The sequence below is a fragment of the Urocampus carinirostris genome, chromosome 13 (assembly GCF_059441175.1).
Source record: "Urocampus carinirostris isolate Australia breed hairy pipefish chromosome 13, RoL_Ucar_1.0, whole genome shotgun sequence".
Lineage (NCBI taxonomy): Eukaryota > Metazoa > Chordata > Actinopteri > Syngnathiformes > Syngnathidae > Urocampus > Urocampus carinirostris.
The window spans coordinates 2,853,364-2,870,941 of NC_142361.1; the positions used below are offsets into that span (position 1 = coordinate 2,853,364).

General features: G+C 39.9%; 1 protein-coding gene across 1 annotated transcript in view; it reads right to left on the reverse strand.

Moving 5' to 3' along the window:
• anapc1 (anaphase promoting complex subunit 1) overlaps positions 1 to 17,578 on the reverse strand; it is a 105,811-nt gene that overhangs the window by 84,273 nt on the left and 3,960 nt on the right. Inside the window, exons 7-18 of the mRNA XM_088350915.1 lie at positions 14,334 to 14,407; positions 14,103 to 14,248; positions 10,728 to 10,864; positions 7,409 to 7,528; positions 7,129 to 7,332; positions 4,972 to 5,076; positions 4,802 to 4,892; positions 4,459 to 4,524; positions 4,240 to 4,377; positions 2,197 to 2,340; positions 1,853 to 1,913; positions 663 to 718 (exon numbers count right to left, since the gene is read on the reverse strand). Coding sequence (XP_088207041.1) covers positions 663 to 718; positions 1,853 to 1,913; positions 2,197 to 2,340; positions 4,240 to 4,377; positions 4,459 to 4,524; positions 4,802 to 4,892; positions 4,972 to 5,076; positions 7,129 to 7,332; positions 7,409 to 7,528; positions 10,728 to 10,864; positions 14,103 to 14,248; positions 14,334 to 14,407 — 1,342 coding nt within the window. The remainder of the gene's footprint in view (positions 1 to 662; positions 719 to 1,852; positions 1,914 to 2,196; positions 2,341 to 4,239; positions 4,378 to 4,458; positions 4,525 to 4,801; positions 4,893 to 4,971; positions 5,077 to 7,128; positions 7,333 to 7,408; positions 7,529 to 10,727; positions 10,865 to 14,102; positions 14,249 to 14,333; positions 14,408 to 17,578) is intronic.

Sequence of the window (17,578 nt, forward strand, 5' to 3'; positions counted from 1 at the left end):
GTACTATTGTATAATGACAATAAATATGCATTCTTTTGTCCTGTGTTTTTATTTGTAGATTTCGATTATTTTGTTACAGTTGTATACGTGTCACTGATATTTAATAAATAAATTATGTTTCTACTTAGCACGGCGGCGCAGTGGTTAGCGCTTGTGCGGCACAGTTCATGTCATGGGAACCTGTCAAATCCAGCTCCAGACTTCCTGTGCGGAGTTTGTATGTTCTCCCCGTGCTTGCGTGGGTTTCCTCCGGGCACTCCGGTTTCCTCCCACGTTCCAAAAACATGCATTTCAGGTGAATTGGCCGGTCCAAATTGTCACTAGGTGTGAATGAGCGAATGAGTTGTCTGTCCCTGTGTGCCCTGCGATTGGCTGGCAACCAGTTCAGGATGTCCCCTGCCCACTGCCCGGAGATGGCTGGGATGGGCTCCAGCCCCCCCGCGACCCTAATGAGGATAAGCGGTACGGCTGATGAGATGAGATGTTTCTACTTCGTGGGTTTTGACTATCGCGGGACATTCAGAGAACATAACCCCTGCAAAAAAAATAATTTACTGTTTATTTTTGAAAGTTGTGTATTGTCAAATAAACCAAATAATAAGGTGACACGAATCCAATTGAAATCAAGCATTTTAAAAAAATGATAAAAAGTGTCAACAAACCTTCATTGCAACTTCCTTGGGCAGAATAAAACGGATGGCCTGAAGGCATTTCTTTACTAAATAAAAACATGAGAAAGACCAGCATAAGGACAACATAATAACCTCTTATTAGTAAACGGTCAATAATAATCACACTTTGTCTATTAGCAGACAAATTAAACGGCGAATAGTCAGTGTTACAATGCTAAATGATTTTGATCAGTCCAATTCTTCCTTAACCAGAATATCTCCATGGAACATTCTGAATTGAAAAGGTCAGCTGCACAGAAGATAAATGCCATTCCATTATGGTCAGTCTTACCTGCAAGATTGATTTTAAAATAATGGGCACTAACAAAAAACAAGTCTAGTAGGAGGCAACTGCAATGAGGCACAAATCTGTGTATTCCACCTTGTCTATGGCCAAGCCAGCATCACCATGCGGCACTCAGTCTTTCTAATGATAATAAATCAATGCCATTAATGAGGCGCCTGCTCAGCATCATTCTGTAATAGCTGATTCCAGCCTGTGTACTACAGTTTTTGTAGGTCATACAGACTTTGCATCTCTCCCTGATATTATTGTGTCACATTGTTCACTGTGTAGTGGACAAAAACTCAAGGTTACAGATTGGAGTGTTTAGTTTTCTCCAAGTCCTCTAAAATCTGAACTTTTCTTCTTTTTTTTAATGATAATAAATGTATGTTTGTGAACCGTGTAATCACGTCCTTAATACGTCATAGCAGCAATGTAGGGCAAAGCTTAAACCTAATTTCCAGAACCTAACTGTTGTGACTCAGCTAGATAAGTATGGGTGAGTGCGAGGCCATATAACTGTGTGTCTGGCCAAAAGCATGTTTTCAATGCATCCGCATAATTACACTAGTAACCACCGTGAGATGTTAATGACGTCTGTCTTGTATTACGTTGACATTAGCTAAATTCTAATTGCTATGTCAGGCTTGTTTTAAAAATTAAATAATCTGTTTGCCATTTAATATTGTAATAGGATATGGATTTCATGGTCACAACAAGAGTTTGTGTCTTTTGTCTTATTTTCATAAATGGAAATGAGTACAGGAGCAGATGAAAAATAATGGAATAAAAAAGGCAATATCCACTGATAATTAATTTACGATAATCCTCATATGATGTCATTCATTTTTTTTTTAAAAAGCTACTTTAATGCAACATTATAATGATGCCTTACCCAGTTCAGAGACAGCAATATCTGGTATGGACATTCTCATCATGGTGCCGTTGCTTAGTTCCTACAGATACAAGTAATTTTTTAAATGCAATGATTAGCATACATAAATAAGTAAAATTATCAGCGCATCATGACAAAAACACGTTGAGGGTAAATTCTAATATTTACCAAATAGCATAAAATTGATTTATTTGAAATGTTTTATCTATTCTATTCAAAATATCAGAAGGACTAAAATGCAATACATAATACATACATACATACGCGTTCTGGGACAGGTATCTAAAAAAAAAAAAAATCTAAAACATACACATGCAGAATTTGGAAGACATTCACAGACTTACTAAAGTAACACGGTTGCTGACAGGATCTCGCAGAGCATGGATGCAGGACATAGATTGCTGGAAGGCGTAGTCCTCTAAAAAAGACACTTCATGATGCTTCACATTTGGACTCCGGAGCTCGGACACTGGAGAGGGCATGGCGGCCTGAAGGTAACAGAAAGTGATAGGGTTAGGTGAAAATTAAAGCATTGTAAAAACCCATTCACTTAACATTATTTTTCAGATGTTATGTCAGGGGTCTCAAACTTTATTTACCCAGGGGCTGCTGAAACTGGGGTCTGCGTGAGGTTGGGTAATGGGGTTTTCAAAGGCAGAAACTCACCAAAAGATACATGCAAAATACATCGAATGTTGTTTGAGATTTAGTTCAACAGCATTGACTATCTTGTTCCACACTCGGCCAGCCCTTCATTCCGCATATTAATTCGAATTAAATATTTTATGATCAGTTTGCAAGAAAATAATTATTTGAATCAGATAATTGTTGAAACTTTAAATCTGTAATGTGTACGCACTGCGTCAGTCTAACCAGGAAGTAGTAGCCAATCATATTGAAGTACGGACGTACAAACATAGGCGCGAGTTTTTACGGTGTCAAGTTGTCATACGGTGCTGTAGGAAATTATCAAATGTGTGTGCCTAGCGTAAGCTATCTTTCATTTGGATTTACTTTTACTGGAGAAAGCACTGACTGGTGGTGTCCTGTGGGGTTTTTTTAATGAAAGAAATTTGCCTTGGCACAAAAAAGGTCGAGTACGTTTTGAGTGCTGCCAAAATAGTTAACATGGATGATGCATCCATTTTAAACTCGCACGGGCCGCGTAAGTATCAAGCTTTCATATTATGTCAGGGCCTCCAAACTATTACCTTGAGTGCTGCAAATGGCATGCAGGCCACGATTTTGAGACTACTGTGTTATGGCATTTGTGCTAAGGACATACAATTAGGGATTTCATTATGACATGTAATTTCCAAAAACATATTGGTGATGCAGAACTCAAGTCCCTGCTTATCTGTATTATTTATTTTTATTTCATGCCAATTGAAGGACAAGGTCAATTACAGACCCCCAATACTTCGCGCTTCGGTTATTGCTGATTCACAGCCGATTTTGAATTGAATTGTCTTTAATGTCACTGATATCAACGTATCTTTCTTTATGCTCCGCAGCGTTTGTGTGTTGGGTGGGTGTGATTGCCTGTGTGTACAGCTGTGATAGGCTTGTGTATGCAGTCAGTCAAACAGCAAGGGGGGCGCACAAGTCAAATTGTTCACCATAACAAATTGCGAAGCACGGCGACAGCTAGCTTTTAGCAGCTTGTTACATTGAAAATAAATTCATTAATAAAAATCGGGCTTTAAGAAAAGTCAGAAGAGCGCAAAGAAATACTGATCACCAGCAGGTGCTCTGTGGATTATTAAAAAGAAAGCAATAGCAGCAACGCATGTCAGGCATACTGCAGCTAGCCTATGCAACAACTCTCTCAAGCTACCCCTGCCAAGCGTTTATCTCACCAACACAAGATCCATTACCCATGAAACGGATGACCTGGAACTACAACTTGTGGGAAACCGCTATATTCAGGACGGTTGTATTTTAATCATCTGGCTCAATTCGATGCTAGTGTTTTTTTACACTACATATCTATTTATATGTTATTTACACGTATATTACATATAAATAGTACGTACTAAATCATATTTTGTCCATTTAATGTTTTTGTCTGGGATACGAGGATTTTGGAACACATTAGCTAATTACCAGGCATTTCTATCCCCTGCCATACGGCAATTTCCGCTTACAGTCACCACCGCAGAATAGATTAATGTTGTACCCTGGTTGTCAAATGTATGTGAGAGCAGTTGCAATTTACAGATGTTGCAAGAACAACAAATGTACTTTGGTTGGATTAACTATGACTTCACTGTTTTGATGCCAGCGGTTGTCCAATGTTTATAAATGAGTCATTTATTTTCTATCACATATTAAGTAAGATAAGTCAATTATATTAGGCCAAAGAGTACAGTATTATTACCACTTACCTCATCTATTCTTTGCAATTGCCTACTGTTAGTATTAGTAGGTGTGCTAACTTGTGCCATGGGCGTGTAGAGACCAGCACAGTGATTACTCAGACTAAATGTAGATGGCAGCAGGCCGGGCACAAAAACCTTGCTAACCTTGAGGGGAGGAAAAATAAAACAATACAGTATAATGTACTGTATATTACTAGTGCAGGAGAATGTTTTCATCATACTTACCTGGGTGATTCCTGAGTAGAGTACAAGGCTGCCGCATGCCTCCAAAACAAGCATTGTGTGAATATTCTGTGAGGAAAAAAAACAAATAAATATAATGATCACCTACAATATAGGAGTTCATTGTTTGTACTTCTTCAATATATAGTGTAGAGATCAAGTTTGTTTTGGAAATATTTTGCACTAAAGGACAATTAGAATTTCCAAATAGATGATTCAAGTAAATAGTTGTTATACCATCAAAGACGTTTTGTGTTATAAGTTAGCATTAAGCTGGCCGACAGTAAGTTTAAATGAGTCAAAAACGTACGGATTGTATAACATGTATGAAAATATCGCCATTTACCTGCAGAGGCTCTGCATCTTTGGCAGCAATGATGGTAACAGAGGCAAAGATTAGTTGAGACGAGTCATTGGTTTCCATAAATTTCACACATCTGGGAGCATATAAAACAAAGGAATGTCAGTCTGCGATAAAAATGAAAAAATGTTCTGAGAACTTGATTTAATTATGACCTGAGTTGCTGGTGTGACTCTACCAGAAAACACAGGTAGCGGTTCTCACAAAGGTCAGAAGTCAAGAATACTTTGGAAGCCTGGCTGCTTATCACTTTGTCTGGGCTGAAAAATATTACACATTCTGGAAGAAACGTATAAATTCCACATTTCGTCTTTTTGTACGGCTTTCTGACATATACTGGTATTTACAGTATATACTGGGGCGGCATGCCAGAAATGTATGGCTCTTTTCATGAGTACATCTGGTTTGGAAATCAAACTTAGCTCATGCAATTTGGTCAATTCTGAGTTTTTACATGCTTAGCCAAAGCTACATCGATACCCTATGGCATTTGTGTCAAACTCAGGGCGTATAATTATATCCGGCCCGTGAAATCATTTTATATACATCCACTCCTCTTGCTTTGTTGTTGTGTCTTACTACATGTACAGCGACCTTGGGTGTCCTCAAAGGTATAATAACTTGTACTTCGAAGCGCCTTTATTATTACTATAATGGCCTGGTAGATAACACTCAAACAACAGGTCCCATAATGCATCGCTTTAGCTGCCTTGTCGCTGCAAGATTTCTTGGAAACGTTCCCGCATCTATCAAGTTAGCTGTAGCCTGACGAGCACAGCCAATTTAAAACTATCTACTGACAAACAACACATCAGCCAGTTGAAAAAAAAAAACTGGGAGGTGTATTAACAGTGAGTCTTAGGTGTCAGAAAGAAGAGACATCACGTCTAGGGACGAGCTTCTATCTATCACGAGTTAACGGAAGGCTAAATGGAGAAAAGCAGGGTAAAGTTTCTGTAGCTGTAAATTACAATGGCTAAGAGAAGCGTTGATTCTGAAAACAGAGCCTCTCAAAACCAATGGGAGGCAGAATATATGTTTACTGACGTTGCCGGTTGACCCATGTGCTAATGTGGCCCTGATTAAGGAATATAATGAAAAACAGCACTGCGAGACAAAACATTAGGATAAGCTTAAAAAACCTGTACACAAAGCAGAAGATACAGAAAGATGAAGAGTTAAAGAATAATATGAAGATCAAGCAGATGTTTTTCACCAAACAAAATCCCAAAGTAAAAAGCAGAAATTTTATTTATCTTTCCATTTTTTTACATATTTCAAATTTGTATAGTTATGACAGGAGACATTTTCATGGAGCGCAAAGTATTTTTAGTTATTCAATGTTTAAGTTTGTTTATTTTGGAATAATATTCCTGTCAGTTTTTAATTAAAATGTTAAAGAAAACGTTTTAGTGTATTCAATAAATATTCATCCTGTTCGGCCCGTGATCAAAAGTGTGGTTTGAATTTTGTCCCGCGGTACAATTGAGTTTGACAATATATTCAATATATGTAGGGCACAATCTCAACTAGTTTGCACTCAGGTTGTTACATCAACAGACCCCATTTTAGCTGTACTTCATAAAGGAATCTTTTATATGTAAGCTCATTAAACAATTTATTTTTACCGTTGAGACACTTGATGATGAAAACCCTCAGAACAAACTGTATGCCCCCCAAAACACACGCTAAGCACTCAGAGCAATTTGATTGGGTGAGAGGTCCCGTCTCTTTGCCCAGTGCCGTCTGCACTGAAAGTTGGTATCATTCTTGTTTGAAGTTTTTTGTGATATTTTTACAAAATTACTTTGCTTGCACCTTGTTTTGAAACCATTATTTAGGACAAAAATGACATTCAAAATGAGCATCCACACTCTAACTGCGGGAGAGAAACAAATTTTAAGTACTGCATTATATTTGTTTATATGGTACACGGGTTCTGGTATCATTATCATTTCACAAATTAAATAATTAAATGTCTAACAGTGAAATAAAATTGTTAAAGAATTAACTTTTGTTCAATTTTCTCATTAAATATATGGTGTGGCTCTCTCAAAAATATTATCTTAATATTTTGCTTTTGTGGCTCTTTAGGTCAAAAAGGTTCCCGACCCTTGATCTACCTTCTTGACGTTGCACTAAAAATGCACCAGAGCGAAGCGTTTCAATTTAAAATATTATTAAGTTTTCTATACCACTAGGTTCACCCACCAGTGTCTCGAAAAATTCTATGGGAAACACTGCTGCACTATAAAGTGTCTTTTGAAACCCCATTAAAGAATAAATCATTTACATTAAATCCAGTTTCCAACCTGGGACAGGCAGATGTCTCGTTCCACAGCTGCTCCATGCATAAGTCTGGGATAATAGGCTCCAACACTGCTTCATTGATGGTGCTGTTGGGCGAGTGTCCTGTGCCATGGAAGAGGCCAACAGGCGATGCGGCATGAAGGGTAGTGTTGAAACGAGCCACACCAGATAAGGACGGCGCTGCCATACCGGGAGAGTGGTCGCGACTATTTGGGAAAAAGAAATCTTTCCTGTGTTTGTCTTATTCATTCTGTAAATACATGATTAATACAAGGTAGTCACCTGAGAGCAGCCATCTTGGATATACCCGGGGAATGGATGCGTGAGTGCATTGCTGGTGAGGACATTAGAATTCTGTTCTGATGACTGTATTGGTGAGGGCTGTTGGCACCCAGGAAACAACTACAAATATATAGGACAACATCAGCAAGCCCAAAAAGGTTTCATTGGACAAAACAGTCAATTACCTCATTCAGTGGAAGCAATATGTCTCAAATTGGGGCCATGATCCAGCTGTTTTTTACCAAGTTTTTTTGAGGGACTATAGAAAAATGTTCTGTAGCTTAACATACACGATACCCAGGAAAATAAAAGTTTAACCTTTTTCTTTCACCAGAAGAATATTAAATATGTACCGTTTACCACTCTTGAGTAAATTGAAGTTAAATATTAATACTGTCAAGTTTTATAAGAATGCTCGTTTCCAGTGAAGAAATTGAAAAAAAAAAAGTTTTTTTTTTTTTTTTTTTTTTGGGAAAGATGAATTTGACGCAGAATATTTTGTGTCCATTAAGATTTCTTGGGGGTGTAAATGACATCTAAATAATCTAAATTTTTGCCATAAATCAATACAAACATTACCCAAAATATGTACTTTGATGGAATAATTGTTAGGTCAAGAAAAAGCAATGATTGATAAACTCTATAACATATCAACCTCTGCCAATTGCTCACCTTAGGATTGCCACCCCCTTATTAAAAGATAAACCTTAAAAACACAACGTGGCATTTATTTACTTACAGCAAAAAAGACTATGTTGAATAAAAACAAATAACATTTGTGTAAACAAGTTGATTTTATTTTCCAAATAAACAACATAAATAGTTCTTTCAACATTGTTCTTCGTTTATTAGACGATCCAAATTAGAGCCGAGATGGGCAAATTGAGATCTGTTTTTTTTTCTTCAAAATTTGCTATGTGGCGTAAATAATGAGAAATATTCAAACAATGTATAAAATACAGGGTAATAGGTTGACAGGTACGGTATAAACTTTTGCTGTTTTGTTTATGTATGACTCTTCTAAGATCATTTATGTTGGCACAGGCCAATTGGGAGAAGTAATAAACGTAAATCGCCGGAAGCATGATTTGTAAAACACTGCAAAAGCACGGGATACATCATCACCAGCACAAAGTATTTTTTCAACAAAAATATGAACGCCTCAAGTGATGCAGTGCGTATTGTAAGATCAGGGTTCATACACCTAATTATTGGCCGATTTCAATCACTTTTCAAGCACTTTCAAAGCCAATTTTTAATTTTTTTCCAGGATCTTCAAATGAAGAAATCAAGTGCTGATCAAATAAATCTTTTTATTTTGTAGGTTTAGATCAATAAAATAAAGTCGCAATCTTTACTCCTAGCACATAATTTGTGCCATTTTTGTCTGATCTTATCAATAACCTCCGATATTTTTGTGTCAATGGGCTGCCATTAACTGACATGAATACTGCCATTTTGCTTCAACATTGCACCCGCATCTTCTATATGAAAAAAAAAAAAGGATTGTATGAATAGGGCGGCACAGCAGCTGAGTGGTTACCGTGTCAATGGCACAGTTCTGAAGTTATCAGCCCTTCTATGCAGTTTCCATGTTCTCCACATGCAACAGTAGGGGGCAGTAACACATCACAATGCGACTCGAAAATGAGGTTTGGAACCATCATCGGCAACATTATTACGCACTTTTTAAAATGTATTTATTTAAAAGCGTCGTCTATCGAGGAAACATGGCAACGGCATCAAATTCAACCATTTTCAAGCACTTTACTCAAAATACAATCCTTTTCCTGGCCTTGGAAAGACAACAGGATTTTCAAGGATTTCAAGCGTCCGTACAAACCCTGTATGATGTGATACTTAAAATTTTACATTATTAATTAAGTTATTCCTCAGTGATTTAAGATTTGGTATCAGTATTGTCACTCGCATACGACAAATCTTTAGGGGCAAAGTGCACTGCGACATCGCTGGGGCCGCTGCCCATCAATGCTGAACAGCAGGATGACGATGTACACCGAAAACGATAAACAGATGATAACAGTGCTGTTCCTAGTCAGATCAGGAGGCTTATCCTGCTACCAGTAACCATGGAAACCAGCACTGTTTTCATGTGGGGGAGTGTGAGTGCTTGCCCAAGACACATAGCAGGAAGTGGAGCCCTGGCGACCAAGGGATTGATAAACGTAAACAATTAGGTATGGTTACCCTAACCACCTGGTTTGTAGGGGCCCCCTACCTGTGGTGTGTCTTGGGGAAATACAGCTTGATGGCGCCCATCCCTCTCCAGACTGGTTTTGGGTCGGGGTTTGCCCCCCCCCCACATGAAACAGATAGTACTGTTTACCCTGATTGTTCTCGGACATTCCGGTGTGACGAATTCGCCATAAGACAGCACCTAAAACGTTTGGTAATGTCTCGCCTCACCTCTGGACTTGCATCACGGTTCTGAAAAGACGATTATCTGGACGTTTATTATGCTACGTGGAATAACAATAACAATGTGATCTCCTCAACTACATCGCATTGGCAATTATTGCAAAATCATTCCACTCATCACAGCTGAGAGCTTGAGATCAGGCCTTAAAAGAAGTAAGCCCGTAGGGTATTAATGCCCCAACTAACCTGATCAATGAACTTGATTTGAGGGACCCAGCCCAAAGAAAACCTACATTTTCTTATATTACTTGTTAGGACTCGCGAGACGGATGATTTTGTCTGCTTGGACACTGGGTGCCGCTTGCCTGGGTCTGACTGTGTCACTGAGCGTACGCACTGTCACAAAGAACAATGACAGGTGGCCAGAAAAAATAAAAGGGGCAGCAAGAGAGAAGCCTGGCCCGGCCCCAAACGTAATGATTGACATTTTAGGCACAGCCTGATCTGAATTTCGGGCCGGACTTGGGCTTAAGATCCTACATCTACAGTACATACCGTCATCTAATAGCGTTTCCTGGGGAAACTAATTGTATAGATTTATCATAAGCAGAATATCGGCGAGACACTGAATTGATAAATTTTAGTATTTTGAACACACAGGTGTATTTATGAGGACCAAGATTTACCTCATATAATAGTTTCCACCTGTTTTCCCAGAAGACAGAGGCGCTAGGTGTTGTTAACATTTTTCTCCAAACTAATATCAATGTATGAGAGGTTTATTGGCAAAAGCTGCAGTGTGAATGTCTGCGTCTTGCTAAAAAATACTCGTCTCAAGTCCTCTGACACCAGGACAAAAATTGCCATGGCCCCACGGGGAGTCACTGTACATGCTAGACTGCATTCTGAGTCCTATAAACTTTCAAAATCTAACAATTACCTTACTCCAGGATTTAACCGTGCTGCCTTGCTACTGCAAGGGGAGTCCAGGCGAGAGTGGTTGCGCAAGTGCGATAGAAGGAAGCCCGCAGGTTCAGTGAAGGGCTCCCCGAGACAACAAAGCACTGTAGAACGCTCCTGGTGGGGGTAAGAGATTGAAGATTGAAGGTGTGAGTGAGTGACTGAGTGAAAATGGTTTTGTTTGCCCGCCACTGAAAAGAACAAAGTACAAAATCCCAAATTAAATTATAAATATAATTATAAATTATAGCTGAGACACTTGGCTTGACACAAGGATCCCCGATGCTAGCGTGCAGCTAGCTGGCCGCTCTCTACATTGCTTTCTTACACTCAAAGGAGAAGCCCTCAAATTTGGTTGTACTATTGGATAACAACAATAAAGACCATTAATTTAACTTCAATTCTGGGTTCTTTGTTTTAAGTTTTAGATTTATAGTTGGTATTTTGTGTTGATGTTTCTACTTTCATGGGTTTTGATTATCGAGGGACTTTTTTAAAATGCAGCCCCTGAAAAAAGGGATTTCTGTATGACAATTGTAACACGACAATAAAGATTAGCACGATCTTTTTTATGTATCTCTCCGAGCCAGATCCTGGGTGCGAGCCATATGTTCCTGACCCTTGGTATAGGCAAAAAGCGGAATGAGTATTTGCGTGAATAGTGAGCACATTTGTACTCTATGTACAGTTAGGATAATGTTTACTTGAAAAGTACCGACTTCTGATGGGAAGAGTATGAACGGATTAGTTGAAGAGAAGTGGAGAGTGTGGAAATGGAATGGAAGTGGTTTAAAAAGGCAGTGTTGAGGAGTGCGAAAGAAGTGTGTGAAATGAGAAAAGTTGGTCGAGGTATTAGGAAAGGAAGTGAATAGTGGAATGATGTGGTCTCAAAGGCTGTGACAGAGAAGAGACGTGCCTTTGAGTAGTGGCTGCAAGATAAAGAATTAACTTTTGTTCAATTTTCTCATTAAATATATGGTGTGGCTCTCTCAAAAATATTATCTTAATATTTTGCTTTTGTGGCTCTTTAGGTCAAAAAGGTTCCCGACCCTTGATCTACCTTCTTGACGTTGCACTAAAAATGCACCAGAGCGAAAAAATGCTTATGAAAGGTATAAAGTGAAGAAAAGGTTGGTAAAAGCGGTAGTGGAAGCAGCGAAAAGGAAAGCAAATGATGAATGGTGTCGAAACAGGAGTGATCTTTGAGGAAAGGAGAAAAGTGTTCTGGAAAGAAATGAAAAGAGTAAGAAAGAGCAAGTCTGGAAAGGAAGAGAAAGTGAAAGATAAGGACGATAGATTGCTTGGTAGCAGTTGTGCAGTCAGGACGAGATGGGCAGAGTATTTTGAGGAGTTGCTAAATGTGGAGGATGGGAGAGAAGTGGGAGTCGAGGCGATCGGTCGTATGGGGAAAATGCACGTGTTGGGTGATGTAAATGTGAAGCCTGTGGAAACATGTGAGGTGCAAGAGGCAGTGAAATAAGTGAAGGGGGGGGGGGGCGCCTGGGTTGGATGGTTGTACTGCTGAATGCTTGAAAAAAGGTGGCACGGCTATGATTGACTGGTTAGTACGCTTGTTGAATGTATGCTTTTTAAGTGGTGTGGTTCCTGTTGATTGATGTAGTGCATGTGTGGTACCATTGTACAAGAGTAAAGGTGACAAGTATGAATGTAGCAATTCGAGAGGTATCAGTTTGTTGTCTGTGCCAGGTAAGCTGTACCGAAGAGTATTGATTAAGAGAGTGAGAGGAAGAACAGATGAGGTGGTGATGGAGGAGCAGAGTGGTTTCAGGAAAGGAAGAGGATGTGTGGATCGGGTGTTTGCAGTACGACAGGTGTGTGAGAAATATTTTGCAAAAGGTAAGGATGTTTATTTGGCGTTAATTGACTTGGAAAAGGCGTATGACAGAGTTGATAGAAAGGTGTTGTATCAAGTGATGGTAACGTATGGAGTGGGTGGAAAGTTGTTGGAAGCATTGAAGAGTTTTTATATGAACAGCAAAGCATGTGTAAGAGTAGGGAGTGAGACAAGTGAGTGGTTCCCTGTGCTGACTGGTGTGAGACAGGGGTGTGTGATGTCACCATGGCTGTTTAATGTGTACATGTATGGTGTAGTGAGAGAGGTGAATGCAAGAGTATTTGGGAGAGGTGTAGAGATGATGGACAACAGTGGAACATTGTGGCAGGTAAGTCAGTTGCTGTTTGCAGATGACACAGCGCTTCTGGCTGATTCTGAGGAAACATTGAGAAGGTTGGTAACGGAGTTTGGAAGAGTATGTGATAGGCGTAAGTTATGTGTGAATGTTGGGAAGAGTAAGGTGATGAAGTGTTCACATGATGGAGTGGGCATGGCGTTAGAAATAAGGTTGCATGGACAGATGCTGGAAGAAGTTGAAAGCTTTGGGTAATTGGGTTGTGATGTGGCTGCAGTTGGTGGAATGGAGTGCGAGGTATTGCACAGAGTGAATCAAGGAAGCAAGGTTTTGGGTGCTCTGAGGAAAGTGATGTGCAACAAGAGTATGAGTATGGATGTTAAGAGGGGACTGTGTGAGAGTGTGATTGTGCGGACTGTGTTGTATGGTGCAGACTTTGAGCCTGAACGCAGATTTGAGAAGGAAATTAAATGTTTTTGAGATGAAGTGTTTGAGGAGTATGTTAGGAGTGACAAGATTGGATAGATTGAGAAATGAAATTGTCTGAGACAGAACTAATAGTAGTGGAACTGAGCAAGGGAGTGGATAAGAGTGTACTCGGTTGGTTTGAACACATTGAGAGGATGGATGAGGAGCGAATGTTGAAGATGATCTACGGAGCAGAAGTAAATGGAAGGAGACCAAGAGGAAAGGGCGCGATTGACGTGGATGGATGGTGTTATGAGTGCACTGCAGGAATAAGTCTAAATATAGTGGAAGCTCGGGCTCTTGTTGGTGATAGAAATGAGTGGAGAGGTGTTGTAAAAGAATAGTGGGATGTTTAGATGCGTTCCAATGTTTGGGCAGGGCACCTGTATGATGTGGCAGGGGTAAACCAGTGAAAGCTGTCTGGCCCTGCTGTTGAACAGAAGAGTGCGTTGTGTCACCCTGACGAGTGACATGGCCGCTTTCTTGTGTCCCGTTTCATCTCGAGGGACGAAAGCATGACCAACTTGGGTGCCGAGATGCTTAACTTGTTTGTGTGTTTGGGCATTTGGGTTGGCCATGGTCCAAAATTTTGTGTGTGTGTGTGTGTGTTTTTGCTACCTTTCCCTTTTTTTATTTTCTTTGTTTTTTATGTGTTTGTCTCGCTGTCGGTCACCCCTCTCGGGGGATATGACCTGGGTAGATAGATAGATATATCTGATAAGTATTTCAGTGCCCACCTCACGTGTGACTGTCCGCAAGCTCCACACAGCGTGTGTTCCTTGCTCAGTGTCATAAGACACAACAATAGAAGGCTGGCAAAAGGTGAAGACAATCTTCGTGGTGGAGTCGGACATGTACTCCACGTGAGTGCTGTCAAATGGACCTAGGTGTGAAAATGGAAACGCTGAAATAATACATCATAGTCCTGTCCGATGGTCCATTCAGGACAGCAGATTTTTTTGTATTACCGGCGTGTTTGCACACCACTGGGGCCACCTCATCTATCGGATGTAGCATGCTGAACAAGCTGGGAAGCGACTCGCTGTGGAGGAATATTCAAGCTGTGTCAATGAGCAACATGCAAACATACGTTATGAGGAAGTACGTTTCAGAAATTCCGGACCACAAAAATCGACTTTTTTGCTACTTTTTAAACACTGCAGCTTTATATATGGTGCGGCTAATCATTTTTTTGTGTTGGCACCGAGGAAAATGGCCATCTCCTTTTTTTCACAACAGATGCGCTCTAAATACAAAACACTTATGTGATGTCTGATGTATGACGCTCTTTCAAATAAGAAATGAATCCATGTTTTTGCCAACATTATTCAAATAACACATACCAGAAGCAAAAGGGAGGCTTGATAGTTTTTTTTAATTCAAGATTTACAATGTACTCACAATATTTAAACTTTTTACCCCACAAATCAAGTCTTTAATTTATACATTGGAATTGAATAGCAGTGGAATGATCTATAAAAAACTTTTAAGTTCTCGTTCCTTATAGTCTGCATCAATGTCAAGTCACTTAAGTTTTCTTTCATCTTTGAGGAACGATAACAGGCGAATGCAATTTGGTCCGTTACCGCAGAAACTGCCCATGACACAGAAAGAGGTCTCATTACAAACTGGCACTCATCTCCACAGTATGGTTACTTTGGCACAGCCATCTAACAATCTAAGCCAGGGGTGGCGACTAACACGGGGCTCTAGATCTGCATGCGGCTCTTGGCCAATAAGAATGCGCTCTTTGTCTCATCATATTTTTTTATATACTGTGGCTCTTTGCCTTGTTTTGTGTTTAGTTTTTTTGGGGGTTGTTTAATGACACTTTCCTTGATATCAACAAAAGAACAATACTTGTTGTATTGTAAGGAGAGGAGTGTGTTATGGGAAATAATATGTTTTTAATTGTGTGTGTTTATGTGTGTGTCTGTCATGGCAGGTCAGTATGCGGTGTGGTTCTTTTACTCTCACAGTTAAAAATTTCGGCTCTTTGTGTCAAACTTGTTCGCTACCCCTGATCTAAGCGATGCAGCGCTCGCTCGCATTTTCTTTCGACATAGAAGCAGGGATGTGATTTGACCAAAGTGAAATTATCTGAAAATTAGCGGGGGGGGGGGGGGGGGGTGATTGCTAGCTGGGGGGGGGGGGGGGGGGGAACCAGGTAGGACCAGGGCAGTGCCCTGGTGGGGGGAAAAGTGGGGCGAAGCCCCCCCCCGGAGCTCATGGGTTTTTTTAAGTACTTTCAATGCACTCAGATGACAAAGAAATAGACAAGACAACAGCATAAATTTTCAATGTATATTGAACTATCCCATATAAAATTACAGTTTAAGTCAACTCAAAATCAGTCACATTAAAAAACATTTCCCCAACGCCACTATCTTAATTGTAAAGAAGATGGTTCCAGTGGCAAGGGAGACCCTAGACGACCGGCATCTTTCTACAACTGCAGGCGGCTAACGGGATCCAGGTCTGTAGGAAACCGCCTCAAAGCGTGCCGCCACCAGCTTTTGGGATCACTCTTAGTCTGGACTCTACCCTTCGACCTGTTCGGCTTGGGTAACCCTACCAGGAGTACGAAACTCCCGCCGACATAGCTCTGGGGGTCATGGAGACGCGCAAAGTGCCCCACCACGATAAGGTGGTGATCCGTCGGGACACAGCTAAATCCATTCACATGACCCAAACACTACTTCCTCCTAGACTTCATTGCTTTGGAATGGGTCTTTCTAGCCTGCTTCTGTGCAGCTTTGATGGTTCTTCTTGAGGCAGCCTTGCTCATTTGGGTGTCCTGTTTCACAGCAAGTTCTGTTCGTTTTGCAGACAACATAGCTGCTTCTGCATCCTTCTCCTCCCTGTACCTTTTGGAGGATGTCCTCAGATTTAGGCACAGTATGGACTGCACAGGATCCATCAGAATGTCTTTCCTTCCAAAATGGCTGACAGAGGTGGTATTTCTTGCTCTTAGGGCATATTTTACAGTCTGGATAGAACTGTATGTGGCTATGTCCATTCTGCATGCTTTGGGGTTCAGGACATCACCCATGACACTAAAAGCCCCCTCTACTTGCGGCCCATGGAAGCAACTCATGAGAGCCTTCACCATCTTGGCCAGGGTTGGGTATCTTCCAACAGCAAAGACTTGGGCCCACCAACGATCCAGTGCAATTGCCTTCCCCTCTGAGTCCAAAGGTGTTGGCAACTCACTGTCCAACTGGTATTCTCTCACCTCGAGATCATAGTTCCCCAGCTCTGACTCATCAAGGACATTGGTGACCAACGACGACAGCTTCTTCAGTTGGTTTAAAGTTGAGCTGTGTCCTCTGGCAAGTGGGTCAATGGCAGAGGCTGCTCTCAGAAGCTTGCTGTTCATGGGCAACTTTTTCTGAAGGTACAGACCACATGCCAGATATGCTGCCTTGGCTTTGGCTTTGAACTTGAACACAACTGACAACTTGTTAGAAGAATCCATCAGTTTGCTGGTGACACCACCATAGAAAATATCATTTTCTCGGAGTTGGTTGGCTTTGTTGTTCAGTTCAAAAAAATGTTGAAAATTAGCTACAAACCATTGGAAATAATATTTACCATGCAATAAATCATTTAATCAATCATTCTTAATACATAATGGATAACAAAAACATAAAATACCTCATGCAGCAAGCTCTGATAAAAACACAATCATGCATTCGACTAAGATCATCTCTGTAACTGCATACATCAAGACACTCAACATCTTGAAACCTAAAAAGTGCAAACATGCAGCATTCATTTGAGTTTGTGTCAATGATTAACCATGTTATTAATATTAAGTAAATTATGTACCATAATAATATCGTGGCCATTAAGAAAATCAATGGTAGAATATCATACAAGTACTTAATTTAAAAAATATAAATACTGACAATAGTTTTGATTACTATTAGGCTTAATAATATTTTTAAATTTCCTAAATCATATTTTAAATGTAATAATTTATTTCTTTAATAGCAGCGTATCCAAGTATTTGATAAATGAAAGTACAATAAGTATAGGCCCTACAGTAAAGTGTTGGTGTAATGTACACATGAAAATCTATTATTGTAATTGTTAAATATTTATGGCCATTTTTATTACGTTATAATATTTTCGAAAAAAATGGGAAAACTGTCAAATAAATTTGAAAAGTTTACCACCTACCTCAAAATTCACGACTCTATCAGCAACT